General features: G+C 33.5%; 1 protein-coding gene across 12 annotated transcripts in view; it reads left to right on the top strand.

Annotated features, from left to right (window-relative positions):
- Positions 1-16,600, top strand: part of NETO1 (neuropilin and tolloid like 1) — a 77,153-nt gene extending 60,553 nt beyond the window's left edge. The window contains exons 8-11 of one of the 12 annotated variants that reach the window (XR_011807606.1): positions 3,886-3,999; positions 6,294-6,852; positions 7,940-8,028; positions 14,128-16,600. Coding sequence is in view for 8 of the 12 variants with exons in the window: in XM_038175327.2 (XP_038031255.1) it covers positions 3,886-3,999; positions 6,294-6,852; positions 7,954-8,014 (734 nt within the window). In the remaining 4 variants the exon portion in view is untranslated. Of the gene's footprint in view, positions 1-3,885; positions 4,000-6,293; positions 6,853-7,939; positions 8,029-8,812; positions 9,821-14,127 lie in introns of those variants that run through there. The other 11 variants (XR_005263686.2, XR_005263684.2, XR_005263683.2 and 8 more) reach the window with 11 other exon arrangements.
- Positions 16,601-17,743: the final 1,143 nt, after the last annotated feature.

Here is a 17,743-nt window from a genome sequence, read left to right as displayed (position 1 = left end):
CATCTCAAGTGCCTGGAACTCCAAAGGGCAAATCCACCAAAAAAGATGGAGTAGAAGAAGACATTTAGTACCTTATCCTTTTCCATATCTCTTATCAACAGGTACCATGCCCCATTCAGCATCACACACACATTTTCCCTCACCTTCCTTCAGCAGCAAATATACCTGTAAAAATCATTTTTGTTGCCTTTCACAGTCCTTGCCAGATTCAACATCAGATGGACTTCAGCTTTCTTAGCTGTTTCCCTGTATGCTTGGTCTATGCCCCTATATGTTCATTTCCACTGCTCTCTCATATCAGGACACTTAGTCATAGTGAAGATTGCATACTGATAGATCAGTGGAGACAGCTTCGTGGAGAAGTTTGTCTTATTTTATCTAATTGAAGGTAGTGATAGAAGTAAATTCCTTTTGTGAAAACATTCATACCCTTTCTTCTTTTATTTATTTATTTATTTATTTATTTTTCACGTATTGAGGCAACACCACAGATGTTCAAAGGTTAGGTTAAGCTCTCCAGTGTTGGAGCCACATACTTTGTCTGCTTGATTCCACTACCATGCAGGGTTCTGTAACAGCCTCAGGAAAGTGTTAGGACCAGTTCCACCTTGCTGCAGAAGAATCCTGTTCACTACCAGTTCATGTATCTTTCTGCTATTACTAGAATATCCTTGGTACTGCGTCCTAAGATCCTATTACTGTGCCTCTTCAAGAGGAATAAAATAAAATACAAAGAGCTAATTCCTTCAATGAAAATTGGGACTGACAAGTTTTCAGCTTCCCTTTATGCTTTCATTCACTCTAACAAAAAAGCCTCATTAGAGTGGGGAAAAAATATTGATTTCTTGTCCAGCTTAATCACTCTAGGCTCAAGGGATCACAGAGAGGATTTGACTATTTTAATTTTAAAAACATAAACAGAAGTGTACAGTTTATCTTTAGATTTAGAAATCTGCTGCACTTGGGTTTCTCCAACGCTAAGACTTCTGTACTTGTTTTGAAATTTCTCCGCTGTCTGTCCATCTAGTCATGACTATTCACGTAGCATTTCTTTCCTCTGTAGTTCAACAGCATGATTTAGGGAAGCAGAAGCTTTTTTTCTTCCTTGTTTCCTCATCTGCTGTCTTCAGATCTCCCTGACATCGCTTTGCATAAATATTCTGTCTTCTAAAATCCAAAAGAAAAAAAAAATATTAATTGCTCGTATTTTTTCTCTCTTGTTCCTGAAACATTTCCCAATATTCTCACTTGATACAGTATCTTGTCATTTATTTCAGTGCAGAATGCCTAATATTTCATTTATTTTGCTGTCTTGCATAGTTCTCTCATTCTTCCTTTTTCTTTCTCTTCCCTTACTTCCTCCATCCAGATCTTCCTTTTCTATTTAACAAGTTTATGCTTCTAAATGCCCACATTTCTGCCCACACAACTGTCCTTCTTTCCCGTAAGTTGTTCTCTGTTCTTCGGGGAGGCTGTTTTCCCACAATTATTCCTGTCTTTGCTGTCACATTCAGGATAAGATCAGCTTGGATTTAAAGTGGGAAGGGAAAGTCATATGCATCTAAAAGGTTCTGCCCACTGAGACAGGACTTTTTCCTCACCACTTAACTTGTAATGAGAATGACAGTCTCTGTTTTGTTTATTTTATTCATGACAGTCTCTGTTTTATTTGTTTGTTTTCTTTATGTCTTTATTTCTTTCCTAATGCTGCACTTTACCCCACCACCCCAACCCTCCTTGTACTGCTTATTGGTGTACTTCCCCAGTTGCTGTGGTGCAGTAGTTTTTTCCCTTTCTTAAATTAGCTCTCACAGAGGTGCAAACAACATTGCTTATTGGCTCAGCTCTTGGCAGCGGTGGGTCCCTTTGGAACTGGCTGAAACTGGATCTGATCTGACATGGGTAGCTGCTGGGCTCTTCTCACAGAGACCACCCCTGCAGCCCGCTGATATGAAAATCTTGCCACGTAAATGCAGTAGCACAGCATTGCACCCAAATCTCCCCCCAGCTCTTCCAGCAGCTGGAGCCTTGAGGCCAGATAACCACAAAACTCATGCTGAAACTCAAGCAGAAAGAACATACAAAGCTCTTAGCATTACATTAGATCTTCTATTGTGGGAGTAGCTATTGTGACTAAGGGGTATTTTAATGTACTATATAAATTTTCACGTTAGCTGCTACTTTTAGAAAGCAGTGTAAATGATGGAGACAAAAGAGCTGTTATGTCTCACAGTTCACAAACACGTAAAGCCAGTAGAGAACCCTCCTACAAATAAAATATGTACTTTTTTTTTTTTTTTTTCTCCATAAGCATCTGCACTTTAAAAATGTGTTATTTATATATTAGACCAATAACTGTTTAAACTCCTGACAACATTAGGCTTCTGGTGAAGTGAGTAAAAGTGATGGGTGAGTAAATTTGAAAATATATGCTATTTGAAATTGTAAACTTCTGTGCATGCTATTTTAGTATATGTGTATACTGTTATATCTGATTGGATGGCAGTGTTTTTAGGGACAAGTTTTGATGGCGTTTATCATTTCTTTAACAGACTATAACTGGTCTGAAGAAGCCATTATAGTCAGTTATGGATATCTGAACTTAAGCAGTTATTTAAAAGTGGATTTCTTGATGTGATATATGAAGTCATTACATTCTACAATCTAAATCCTTTGTACTGTCCTTAGTTAACAAACCACTAAAGCAGTCTTCTGCTCTGAGCTAAGGATATATGTTGTCATAGGAACTGCTTTTAAAATTGTAGAAGAGAAATATTGCCATGAAGCATCAAATTCTAAATACCAAAATTTAATAATGTGAGCATCGTAACTCCTTTCTGATTAGTAAGGGTCTTAGGTTATTCTTTAACTTTCCCTTAGGAAATAGTTATAATATCGTTTTTCAGTTGAGCTTAAAAAAAGGAAAAATAAGTTCATTTTTTGTTGATTTCACACTGATAAAATGTATATTAATGATAAAATGTATATATTTTTTCTTATATTGAGGAAGAGCTTCTGGTTTATTTTTAATGAATAAAATATGAGGAGTAAATTATCTTTACTGCACAGAATTTTGGAGTACAACCCAAACTTTAAGGATCCACTTAAGGATCGCTAGCACTTGAGTTTAGCAACAGGTACACCTCCTGCTGATGACCTCCAAACTGCCATCATGGTAAATGTCCTTCAGTAAAGACTTCATCTGGTATCTTTAATCCTGCATGATTCTTCTAGATCATAGGCTCCTTGGACATTGATGACTATTTCTGTTTTTAATCTCCTCATGTAACCAAAAGAATACTTTACTGTAGCCTTTTGTATGACTGGAGTGGTGTTTTGTTTGTTTTGTTTTGATGGTTTTATTTTCTCTGGGAATAAATGCTCAGATACCATTGATATTAGCAGTAAAGTGTATATTTTCATTCAGTCACACAGTGCTTTCTCTAAAACAGGACTTTCAGGAACTTTGAAACTAATTATTTGCCATGTACTGGCTATGATATAGTTAAAATTCTCCACAGCAGCCCATACAGTGGTGTGTTTGGGATCTGTGGCTAAAACTGTGTTGATAACGCACCAATGACCTCCCAGAAATGTGAGGTGTCAACATACTGCAGCCATTAGAAGCAAACTATGGGAAAGAAGTCCATAGTCAATGCACTTAGACAAAAGTGAAAATATATATTCAAAGAATAATAAGTGTGTGACTTAAGTGCCTTTGATGGTGAATGTCAGATATTAAATATGTCAGATATTGAAATAAACAAGGATCCTCTGCTGTAGAGTTTTCCCCTGGTACAGATTACACGATTCCTCCTTGATATGTCTGTTGTGGAAAATTGAATGACTTACTATTTAATATCAGCTTTTTCTCTTTGTTTTTAGCCCCTTGTGAAGCCAACACATTCTTTTGCCACAGTAATATGTGCATTAATAATACATTGGTCTGCAATGGACTCCAGAATTGTGTGTATCCTTGGGATGAAAACCACTGCAAAGGTAATGTGTAGGACTGAAACTGTCAACTCATTAGACTTCATGAGATACATCATATTATTCTTAGTTTCTTGTTAATATCTGTGAGAGGGCTCAGGAGGAGTAATTCAGGGTCAGCATGCATGAAGCAAGAGAGAAAATGGAGAGGGTAAAATACAGATGGATTTTTCTTTCAGTGTTTTCAATCGTTTTGCTTAGTGTTGATTTGTGGTGGTTATAGCTTTCTGGCAGGCTTTCTGATCACTTTGTTTCTGTACAAGCTACAATGCAATTAAAAGTAATACTTTAGTTCCTTTGTCGTAGTTACTTTTGTAGTGAAGTAGCATATGCATAACAGGTGTATTTTAGCTGCATGCCATGTCCATAATAGCTCAGGTGGGCTAAAAATCCCAGATGAAGTAGAACTAACATTGTAAAAAGGCAGCCAAATCCGTATATAATCCTCCAGTGAAAATGAAGTGCAAAGACAACACACAAAATTAGACATAATGTCTATTTCATAGGTAGGGACTGATGTTCCCTACCAGATGTTGACAATATTCTAAATATTTCTCTGTATTTAAAAAATAAAATGAAATTAAAAATCATCAGTATCTTTGTTGTCTTCAGAGAAAAAAAGCTTAACTAACTTTCATTACAGGCTAGAGAGACAGGGACACAGTTTTTTTTTGTTTTTGTTTTTGTTTTTGTTTTTGTTTTTTTTTTCCTCCTCTATTACAACAGATTTGTTCCTGAAAACATGGGTAATGATGAATTTAGAAACTAATCAAGAAAATATTCAGAATGAAGATTAGAAGTCATCCCATTAGTCTGCTGAAGCCTGTCAAATCTTGACAAGCAATGCAGTAGGGTAAAACATAAATGAAATCATATTTCAAATGAACATAACAAAACTGTGATGTGAAATAATATTCTTCAAATGAACTGAACATGGTAAAGAACTATAGGTTCTCTGTTTCTTTAACACAGAAGAAAACAGAAAACCTTCCCCTCTGTAATTTCCAAAATTATTTTCATATTTTATTTGCTGAGTGTCTTTTTATTGGCTCATGTGCCAATAGAATCACCCTGTCTTGTATTTCAGACTAGAAAAATAGAAAAATGAGGTTTGATAATTACATGAGAAAAAAAAAAAAAAAGCTATTTGTTGCTGTGTTGTTTTTTCTAAACCAGCTCCTTCTGCAGAGTCTGTGTCAGTCAGAGAAACCCCAAATGAGTCTACAAGAGTAGGCAATAGGGAGTGCTGAAAAGTTCATTGTTGGTACCTAGAAGATTATAAAGAGGTGAATGTTATTTTTTTTTCCTCAAGTCCTTTGGTATGTTTTAGGTTGCCAAGAAAAATTACACTAAACTGAGTGTTAAAACTTAGTCAGACTTGTCAAGTCTTGAGATGCCTGTAAGAGATTGACGTGAATGCTTTCAGCTTGGCTCAGTCACTGTTTTATCTCTCTGAAGCCATCTGAAAGCAAATCACAGAGAAATATGCAGAACAGGAAAGTGAAATTTTGTCTCTGTATTATTTTACTGCATACCTTTTATTTTCCTTCATTCTCAATACTGATTTTGCTGGCCAACTTTCTAGCAGCCTCTGAGTAAAGGATAGTAGGTCTAATCAGCTGTTGGATTACTGAGTATGTTTTAAAATGTTCTGGTAATTAATAGGTTGTGAAAAAAATAAATAACTTGCACACTTTTTGTTGTTGTTGTTGTTCTTTCTGAAAACTCCTTTCCTTTCTGAATAACATTTCTATTTTATTCAATTTAGTTTTAGTTTTTCACCGAGTACAGTCAACAGTCCCATTCAGCTCATAAATTGTAGGAGTTCAAAAAAGTTCCCAATTTATTTTTAAAACTTGTAAAGGCTTGATATTTCATTTATCCTAATATTCTAGCAACATATATTTACTAGAGAAGACAGTAAATAATGGAAGAAGCTCCTGCAGAAATCTTAGGGGCTTTAACAGGTGAATAGACTGTGACATGAAATCCGTCCGTTTATTACGGTGGTTGCTTTTTATAAAATAACAACAACAAAAAATACATAAATAAATTTTTCATCTAGTTAAAAGAGCTTGAAAAAAGCACTAACCAAGCCACTTAGTGGAGTCATGTATTGTTCATTTGGTTTTCATGAATACTTGATTTATTTTTTCTTTCCCCACTAAGACTGATGAATTGAACTCAGACATAGACTAGGCATGGCTTTACAGTAATCTGTGAACCCTTCATTGCCATGGTTATTTTTGAACTGCAACTAATTCTGTGCTTTTTTTTCTTATTTATTTATTTTAACACAGAAAAAAGAAAAGCTAACCTATTGGACCAACTTACCAATACCAGTGGGACCATAATTGGGGTGACGTCTTGTATTGTTATCATCCTCATTGTTATCTCTGTGATAGTACAGATCAAGCAGCCTCGTAAAAAATTTGTCCAAAGGAAAACAGACTTTGATCAAACGGTGTTCCAGGAGGTGTTTGAGCCTCCTCATTATGAATTATGCACCCTCAGAGGGACAGGGCCTACAGCTGACCTTGCTGATGTTGCAGATGACTTTGAAAATTATCATAAACTGCGGAGATCATCTTCAAAATGCATTCATGACCATCACTGTGGATCACAAGTGTCTAGCATTAAGGGCAGCCGTAGTAACCTCAGCACAAGAGATGCTTCTGTCTTGACAGAAATACAACCCCAACCTGTAAAACCACTCATTCAGCCCATGAACAGGAGAAATATCCTTGTCATGAAGCATAGCTACTCACAAGATGCTGCAGATGCGTGTGAGATAGATGAAATTGAAGAGGTACCAACCACAAGCCACAGGCTGTCCAGACATGATAAAGCTGTTCAGCGGTCAGTATCAATAGATTTTTGATGAAGACTATTGTGTAAGGACTTGATTGCCCAAACATATTCACTCTTTATTCAGTAAAGACATATTTGCTTTCCTATCTGTTTATTATTTAAATTTCTGTTTCTTGATAGCATATACCATTATATTATCTTTCTTTGTCTCTCTCTCATCCTCTGCTCCAGTTTCCTGGAAGCTTCTGTATCTGTTTTACCCTTCTACGTGATATCTTTCTTTTTCTTTTACTATTTTTTATACTTGCCCACATGCATTCATGCACTGGTCAACAGAGAACAAGTACGTTTTTTAAAAAACCAAAGAAGATTTTGTGCAAGTCTAGTTTTTGATAGAGCCACATGCATGTGGTTTCCTTGAAACTGAGGTGGCCTTGAATATCATCCACTGTTAGTCTAACATTTCAAAATCATTTTGATGTATGACACAATAATGAGAATCACTAACCTGGGGTAAGGAAACCCCTTTTCCCATAAAACATTATCTTTTATACAACAAATGAAAATATTTGCAAAAAGTTAATGTACCTGTTCCATTATTGATCACAGTATGTTTATACATATAAATATATATTAATTACAGTGTGAGACAGAATAGTAAATAGAGAATGATCTTATATTTACATAGAAGAATGTAGTTAAAAGGAATCTTTCTAATCAATGAAATAGTTGAGCATGATATTTTTAATAAAAGAGATATTTCTACTGTATATTACATTCTGAATGACTGTAAATATGAATGATTAAAAGTAAAAGAAAAAGAAAAGAAGAAAGAGATATGAAACATTTATTTGGAAAAGCAAAAAGAAACTTTTTATATATATTTGTGTTTTCTGTTGCATGCATAATTTATGCACTTCTTGTGACTGTTTACATGCTCTCCATATTTTCTTTGCACATTAAGGCACTTCTATCTTTTAAAAACAAGTTATTTGACTATTTTAACCTAACTGCATGCCAATGTAAATTTCTTCATGAATATTGATCAGATTATCAATTTGTGCATTTTATTAAGTATCTATATGCATATATTTCTTTTTTTTCTATGCAAACATTATTATTTTGAATGAAATAGCCATAACATTCCAGGTTCTGCCTCATTGGGTCTCTAAGCAAACATGAGTCTGAGTACAACACAACTAGGGTCTAGGAGACAAACTTGAGGTAAGTAAACATACCTATACAAAAAAATGAACCATCTGTTCCATTCCATTTTATTTGTTATGTTGTTAAAATGTCTGTTAGTCCTCAAGCTATATACCACCTTGTCCTTGCATGGAGAGAGCCATGTTTTAATAATGAGAAGATTGAAAATCAGACAGATGACCACTTCAGCACTGTAAACTATGCAAAATTAAATTCCTATCCTAATTAAATTATTACTATTGACTGTAGAATCAGTTAAATATAATTCCCCAGCCAAATATTATCTGTATTCTCAACATATCATAAAGATAGATGCTTTGCATGGCTCTAGAGTTTTAATTTATGAAAATAAAATTTAGAGTTCCAGCATGAGAAACTGTAAAATTTGGCAACCTAGCCCAAGCCATGAAGATATAGAACAACTTGTATTCAGTTTGTTTTACTCATTCAACCTTGTGAAGTATATAGGAGTATAGGAAGAGTACATAAGAGAACAGATAAATTTAGAGATTCTGTAGCACTAATGTTAATGTTTGATTTTTTTTTTTTGAGTCTTTTCCTAGACTTTTCATTTTGTATAATTTGTTATCAACACTTAATAAACATAATCTCATATTTTATTGAAGTTATAAATAGCTGCTAGTCTGTCAATTTCCTTATATACATATCTAAGCATATATATGTATATACATGTTTACACATGCATATGTATATAGCAATTTTTTAATGGGAGAGATTCCATTAATGTTTCTGTTGCTTCCAGATAGTTTAGGTAAATATTTGTCTGTATTTCTCTTCACAGGGAGAACATATTTTAACTTTGTTTTGCTTTCAGAGAAACACTATTTATACAATCAAGGGAACTGTGAATGGAAAAATCTATAGTGAACTATTTCAGCTATCAGGAAGACAGAGTGGACATGTTTCAAATTTCATTTCACTGCCTTTATCCAAACTTAAAAATTACAGACATTTCTTACTTCTTTTGAAAGGGATTCCCACTGCACAATAATATGTTTATTTTGTAATTCGCTTGCTGGCCACCAAGTGTTCCTTAGTTTTTAAAAACATTATAAGGTTTACTGCAAACTTGAAGAAATTAACTCCTGACTGAGATGACTGAGACTGTCCCTACTTTTTTTTCTTCTTCTTTTTTTTTATTTTCTTCATTTTATTTTAGTTGATATGTTTTAAGTTTGTTATCTACTTGTTTGTTGTGTGATATGTGGAAGAAGATTACATTGAACTTTTGTTGTATGTACATTGTTTTCATTATATAGACTGCTTGAGAATAGTGCGCTCCTGGGTGATTTTGAACATGCTACAATGAAATGTGAAACTATCGACCTTGGAAACACCAGCTAGAGGTTTTATGGACTCTCTGACCAGCTATTCTCATATCATGACAAAATTCAGCAATGTTGAGTAAAATTACTAGAAGGCAATAAGACTTTCATTATTATACTTACCAGTCATTTCTCTTTTTCTATTTCTCTTTTCTTGTCATTGCAATTTAAATTCCCAATTTCAGGAACAATTTATTGAAATCAGGTATTTAGCCATTCATAATCACTTCAATAGAAATGTTTATTGGATAAGCATCTAGCAATATGACTGAGTTTGACACTGAGAAAATAATTTGCATGTATGTTACTGAATATTTGAGTTGGCAAAAATCCCCTTATTAGACACATTGTAAAAAAGCATGCATTCACAATTGTTGCTGTTACTGTTCCATTTCTGTGTCATATGCTTGCTACTTGTAACTTTTTATATAAAGATACATAAAACAATGTATAATAATTTCTTACCTTGAGTTTAATGTCAATATTTTCTTTTACTAATATTACAAATTTTGTAGAATTAATAAGTTTAACTGGAAAGTCAGACACATTGGAGAATCAGCTGCCTCGCACCCCTTACTTATTGAGACATTAATTTATTGAGATCTAATTGAATTCATATTACATAAAGATGATTGCTTAATTTCAATGAAAAGTTTTGTGAAAACATTTGGTTTCAATTCTGCACACTGTATTTTTTACATTAATATGTTATCAGGAAGTTTGTTTCAATGCAGCCTAAAAGCTGTTTTTTTACCAGTTATGCAAATATTATGGAAGGACTTCAGTTTTAGAGATGCATATAAACATCAGTTCCTCCTGCAAGATAAAATGCCATTCATAATTCAAGCCATAAACATCAGTAACCAACACTGAAATCAAATACAAAAGGTTAATTTAGTATGAAAATAGTGTAGGCTGAAAAGCCACAGTTATATAAATTTGAAAAACAAACAAATAAACAAAATCATTTTGTTTGATAACTCAATAACCATGCATGAAGTCATAGGACGATTATCTATTTAAACTGTTACCTTGCAAATTCTGTCTCAGAACAAATCCCAATCCTTTCTTAAACATATTGTGTCATTTCTGTTCATTTTAGCTTTTTTTTTTTTTTTTTTTTTTTCCCCCTGGTATTGCTGATAGGTGTTGCTAGTTTTACTGAAAAAGTAGAAATAATATCATGGATATCCCAAAAATATAAAAAGATGGGAGAAGAGAAGCCTTAGAATGCCAGCATAAATATATATATATATATATATATATATATATATATATCAAAAAGTTATCTATATCAGTTTTTATATATATAGAGAGTACATCCTTTACATAATTACAAATACAGAAAAGCTAATTTCTACAAAACATTTTCTACAAAAGCAATTTAGGAATTCCATAAAAGGAAGGAGGAGTTCAGGTATTTTGTCTCCTTTTTTGTACAGGATACAATAAGTTTTACATAACAGGATTTTACCTTGATTCATTTGTTATAACGCATAATCTGAAAAACAATCCTCCCTCCTTTACAGTCATTGAGAGCCATCTCTCAATTACATGGATATTTTTTTGCATGTGATAATATATTTCCAGATGTACTCCAGAATTCCAGATGAATTTCCAGTACTATATCCAGATGTATGGATCCATTTCCAACTTCATGTAATTTATATTTTTTTTCCTAAACTTTCCAACGTCTATTTCATCATCATTTCTTAAATATATTATGTTAAGATTTTTTTTTCTCACATTCATGTTTAAAATGGATACAACCATGCATCCATTAAAAAAACAAGGAAGTAGGAAAGACTTGCTGACAACAAATGTATATACATTCGCACACATTTATGTAATTTATAAATATTTGCTGATAAGATAGTGTATAAATAAATATATAAGGAGAAATCTAAATATGTGAATTTAGCTTTGAACTAATTACATTGGTCACCTAGAAAAATGCTAAAGCTGCTAAATTTTAAAGCTGCTAGATATTTAAGTGCCTAAATCTCACTGAAATGTACAGCTAGCCTGGTCTTTACTAATCATGTAGACAAGAAAATCCATTTTATTTTATTTTTTATTTTTTTTTTTTGCTGTTTGTTTGTTTGTTTGCTTTTTGTTTTTTAGTACAGTGTTGGCTGAGAGAACTGGAGACGGCATGGGTATTAGTACTTATGTAATACGCACATCCTTGCTTTCTTAAAGAAAAAATAATTATATCAGGGAAAATAAGAGAAAAACATTAAAACCTAAAATATAGCAATTCAAACTAAGATGGAACGTTTACTTGCTTACTTGCTCTTGGAAACTCCTCAATAAATAAGAGCTAGGTACCCTTACACAAAATTGTCATTATTAATGACAAAATAGGTTTATACTAGGGAAAGAGGGTCAAATTATACAATTAATTTTTAAAGAAATAAACAATTATAAATTCAAGCCAAATTAAAATTATAAAATAGAAAGATTTAATTTTGAGAAATTATATTCTGCATATAGTCAGTGTAAATAATAATCTAGTCTATTCTATAACAAAATAAAGAAAAATTTTTCTCAGTATCATGCAACAGTAAGATATCTTAATGTAATCTATAAAACGCATAATATTAAAATAAAAGGGATTGTCATTAAAAGTAAAAAGTTCGCCTTTCCTATGAGTATTTTTTATTATCATGAAGCCACTTTTTTAAAAAACAGAAAGCAACTCAAGCAAGTTTTTCAGTTTCAAATAAAGGGGATGCTCACAATTGCAATTTGAACACTCTACAAGGAAATTTTTACTTGTTCTATTATACCTTTTCCATTAATTGGGAAAAAATGGCAAAAAAAAAAAAAAAAAGGTTTAGCTTATTGAATTAACACAGTTACATGTATTTTGTATATTAATTTAGTAAATAACTGAATCAGATGAGTTGGGCTTGTTAGCTTAATGCATTTTACCTTAGGTCTGTTTTAAGATAAAAGTAACACTAGTAGTTATTAGACTGCTTTGGTTTGATTAGTAGGTGCAATGTGTGTGATGTATAGCCATGTTCACAGTATGTTTATTCCTTACATATTTTTTTAAAGATGAGTTTTTCCACCATGATGCATTGCCATATTGCTCACAGTTTTGCTTTTTTTTTTTTTTTTTCTTCCCTAGAGCCATATTTTTATGCATTTACTTTTATTTTTAGATGATAGTCTGAACAACCAGCCTCACCCATTTTTCTCCTATACAGGGAGTAAGGTCTTTCCATTTGTGAAGTCTTCTTTTCAACGTCATTACAAAATCACAGGAATTCCTTTTCCTGTAATTATACCTTTTCATTTTTTACAGATTGAAGAAAAAAAAAAAGTAAGAAAAGAAAGAAAAAAAAAAAACCTACATGGATCTGAGAAATGTTAGTACCATATTCTTCTATTTTTCTCCATTTTTCTACTTGATATATTCTCTCAAACCTAGCAAGGTTGTAACCAATGGGAAAGGTTTCCTGCTAGCACCAAAATAAGGCAAAAGCAAAGAAAAGTAGCAGAGAAAGGAATATAATTAGAATAGTAAGAAGGACTTTTTCTCACATCCATTCACAAATTTGTGGACACATTTAGCTACCATGTAAAAAATATCCATGTCCAGCTCCAAGATAACCGCATTACCTCTGCTTTATGGAAACATTATACTGCAGACAAGTTGGTCTTTTATATTTTCTTGTCTTCTGCTTTATGTGGACTCTCCCTGCTATCACACAGAGATATTCTAGTTAAGGGAATATAGATGAAGACTCTTTTGATACAAAGAAGGAAAAGTGCATCATTCAGAACTGTTAAACATGGAAGTTTGTATCTGAACTTGGAGTCTCTTATCTCCTCACTCTTGACTCAACATTTGATATGAAATCCTGGACTCATGGCTCTGCTCCTCTTCCTTATCATTACTTCAACATCATCTCTCTTTACTCTTTGATGATGATTTTATGTCATTCTCACTTTTACATTTCTTTTTTGTCCACAGTGAATTTAGTTTTGTTCCACTCTTTCCATCAAATTAATTGAAAATGCTGAAATCCTATTAGCTCCTTGACCTTATTGTACCCTTTCATTCACCTGGCTCTGTCCCATCTATCACTTCAGAGCCATCTTAACCTTATAATAGTTACCTTTAATTTATATAGCACAACAAAAGCCATAAAGATGTATTGGGAAGGTCTTGAGTAAAGGTTTATTAAGGATACTGGGTTTGTATCTTAATGACTGGGCCTCAGTGTTGTCTGGGCTGCCCACCTCTGGACTGGCATGCTTGCTCCTGCTATAGCCGTACCTCAATGTGCTGCAAAGAGGAACTCACCTCCACCTATTCCCTTCTCCCAGTGATACCTGCACTACTGTTAAACCAAATTTTGCTTCAGGCACTTCTATGTTTTATCCTATTTCCCTCAACACAACATAAATCACCATCCTAGTTTCTTTTACTTGTCTAATAAAACACATTTTTGCTGCAAAGCCTTACAAACATCAGCCAGTGGTATGGCAGACATAGCAGCAGCAAGGTAAGAACATCATTTACTGGGAGCTGCTGCTTCCCTTTCATTTTCCTTCCCAGGAGAGAATCATGCTGATCTGCAAGCTCTGTGTCACCATAGGAGAAAGGGAAACCCTATACAAACTGCAACTGAGAGTACAGATTATCCAAATGCTCATGATAAAAGATGGAAGCAACAACATTGCTCAGATTTCATTATCAAAGTAACAGGCCTGACCAACACCATGCATAAACATTGCGTCTCTTCATTCTCAGATAATGGAAGACTGCTGTGAAATTCTGCTTTATCCCAGGCAGCAGGACACCACAACTGTGAGTACCGACTCTGTGCAGTGCTCTGGAAAGGACTTAGCAGCTTCTTATACAAGTGTAGGCAGACAAGGATTTAATGGGAGTATAGGAGCATTCCTGTGATGCCACATGCAGCACATAGCTCTGCAATATCTACTTGTTTAATCTTTTTAAGCTTACCTTTCTTCAATCCATCCTCCTCAGCTTCAGTGAGAGACAGTAAACAAAATCAACTTTTTTTTTGAAATGGTGGCTTCACTGGAAGGTGGTCATTTGGCATTTAACAGTATTTATATATGAAAGACAACAACAATGTGTGCTGAAGCTATTGTAAAACAAAAATATTTGGAGTTTTTGCACAGATCCTCAATACAGGCTAAATGAACCATTCAGCTGCAACAACTGCATCAGTAAAGGAAGACGCCTTGCATCTGAGATTTTTCTAATAGTACTGCAGGCTCTGATTCATGACCTATTCACATCATCCCTCTTGATCTTACTTTTCTCTCTTCAGTGAAAATTTTAATTAGGAAAAAGCAGTTTGTTGGAAGTGAATAGCTTTCACTGCCTTTAGTGAAGAACAGAATGCAATTTACATTGGGGAAGGAGAGCTTCATTCCATGATTTTTTCCTTAGTGTTAAAGGAGTTCAAAATCAGTGAAGATATAGGTGAGCTGCTCTTTCTCTTTGTTTAACAGATCAGTGATTCAAAGAAAATGTAATGTTTTATGCTTAACTAACCCCTTTAAGGTAGAAAAGTAAATGCCTTTCTAACTTTTTCACTCCCACATTTTACTGGATATTTTGGTATAGAAAATGCATTTGGGGTGGTTTTGTTCGATACTCTAAATGCATCTGGCACCTACTTAGACCAAGGTTGAAGAAATTCCTCCTGCAGACAAAAGTGTAATATTTCTTTACTTTCATGACTGAGGCCCAGAGACTTGTGCCATCATTTGAGAGTAACTTTAGTGCCATAATGGATCTTGTTAACTTTTAGTGTGTTGGTGGAAAATCTTCACCAACCTAGGCAAATACTGAATATTTTGAGATAGCTATTAATAATAAATACTTTTAGAAATAATGCAAGTATAGGATCTCCACTGGTAGTGTCATCATCACTTTGATGACTGAAAAAGAGGAGTGACATTAATTTCAAGAACTTTCAGTTCTTATCAGAAGGGAGCAAAAATGATGTGACATCATAAGTGTTTTAATATGTGTGATTTTTCTCCTTAAATTCAGCTAGGATTCTTAGTTTTAGTCCTCCTCTCCCTTTCCTAATATAGACATGTTTATGTCAATTTGGTGACTCAAAATAAAAATTAAAAATCAACAAAACAAAACAAAAACATAAAACTACACTGTGGTACAATGCACAGCTGTTTTTTTTTTTTTGTTTTTTTTTTTTTTTAAGTGCTATAAGATGTCATTAGAGTTTAGCTGAATCACTTAATGTACTGCTGGAAAATTATTATATCCAAGATGCATAAAAACAGAATTAGAAAACTACTCTGGAAGCTCTGCATGATTTTACTTCTCTCAGTTTTATTATTCAACTGGCTTTGATCAAAAGACAGAAAGCTCAACAAGCATAAACTTTTATAGAAATCTCTACAGGGACATAAACTTCATATAGCATAATGTTTTAAACACACATCTGTTTTGAGTATATGGAGAAAAGAAAGAAAACATTCAGGAACTTTTTTAATGGTTTGAGAAACTGTGTGGTTCTTCTGACTCTCAGAACTAGTCAAACAGAATTTGCATAGGTTCTTGTCTGCATAGTTGGTACACCATGGTTAACAAAATATCTAAATAAGTATAAAATCAATATTTAGGAAGCAAGAGAAGAAAAACATGGTAAAAAAGACTGTTGAGAAGTATGGTGTGTGACTTCAAACCTATTAAATACTACCCTAAAATACTGTAAAACTTGACACCTCCCTTTGTTTTTAGTTTTACTGTAAGCCTTATAGTTTAAAGCTGCTACACACTAAGAATGTAGTATACAATGAACCCACTAACAAAACTCTTTGATTACTGAGGCTCTTGGTCAGCTCCTGAATCAAATCTTGTCACCCAGTCTGTGACAGTGGGCTCACCGCCCTTTGTTGCTGATGACACTAAATTGGCTAATGATACAGATGTGATGTTCTTTGTCTTTGTGACAGACTTTATTGCTGACTTTGGTGGCACTTTCAATTCTAACTCCAGCTATGATGATAACAACAGAAGTTAGTGGGTAATGGAGAACTTGTTTCAGTTAAGCCTTAACCATACACCCATCCATATCAACTGTATCTGCCTCTATATTTTAGCAGTCAAAGTAGAAATAACTAATTAAATTTAAAACAAATTATTGTTTATTCATATACTATTTATTATTTATTTTAGTTAATTATTATTAAATATTTAAAAATAAATTTTAAATACATTCTATCATCCTGTCTGGGTCTTCTTCAGCATTTTTGAGACATATTCACATCTGAAGTATTTCTTGTTGAATACCATGATTCAAAGGACACTTTGTTTGAGCACAAAACTCTTAACATATTTTTATTATTTATTATTATTATTTTTTTTTCCTGAGATTTTAAGGCCCTCCAAGCCAATCAGGAACTGCTATACTGTTTGGGGCTGACTTGTTAATGATGAGTATCAGCTGGGTCAAAAGAGAGAAGAATAAACTTTGCTTATGAAGATTGCTAAATTATTTTCTCAATGTGAAGAATGACCTGAATACTTGGATCCTCCATGTGGATCTTCCCAATATTAGGGGAAAAAAGAAACTAAAGTTCCAGACCCCTAGGTTTATGCTATAGTTTCATTTCTTCCACATTAAAACTAGTTATCCTAGTTATCTTCATTTGCAAAATAGAAACAGGAGAAAGCGGAAAGTCAAGTGGCTGCTAAGAAAAAACACTGAAAAATACAGCAGTGGTAAGTAAATCAATTATTGTACACTTATACATACAAATAATGTACAACATGCTGTGAAATGGGACCACTTCTGTTTCTGCTGGAGAATTTGCAAATCATCTAGGTTTATTGGTTTTGGTTTTACACTTGGACAAGACATTGGCTGACAACTTTTTAATTATGTTTATTTCATATAGTTCTAAGAATTATGAAATCTCTACATTCCGAAGTAGTCAGAAAACTCAGACACTTTCTGCTCTACATATTTTATAAATCTTTATAAAAGAAACAGGATCTATGCTATGGAATTATTGTTGTGCCTTGCAAAACATTGCATAGATATGGCATCTAGCCAGTACTGTAGTCATAATACATTGTCTGATGGAGAAAAATACAATGATCTAAAACAAAGTCACTTACAAGATCTATACAACCTTGAAATGTTTAAGTGAAAAGTCAGTGCAGAGTTATTTTTGAAGAGCTTGAGTTTGTCCTTTTTCATATGCGGATGTCTCAAATGATTAGAGGCATTGTGAAGGATAAAGGGAGAACAAAAACATAATCCAGATTTTTTCTTTCATGATAATAGTATTGCTTATCTCTATATCTGCTGCTTGGGTGATGTGCTGTTAGGAGAAAATTCTGTGCTGATACAGGC

This window comes from Anas platyrhynchos, chromosome 2, assembly GCF_047663525.1.
Source record: "Anas platyrhynchos isolate ZD024472 breed Pekin duck chromosome 2, IASCAAS_PekinDuck_T2T, whole genome shotgun sequence".
Lineage (NCBI taxonomy): Eukaryota > Metazoa > Chordata > Aves > Anseriformes > Anatidae > Anas > Anas platyrhynchos.
Note: the sequence above shows the minus strand (reverse complement) of the source record. Positions and strands in the feature narration are given on the sequence as shown.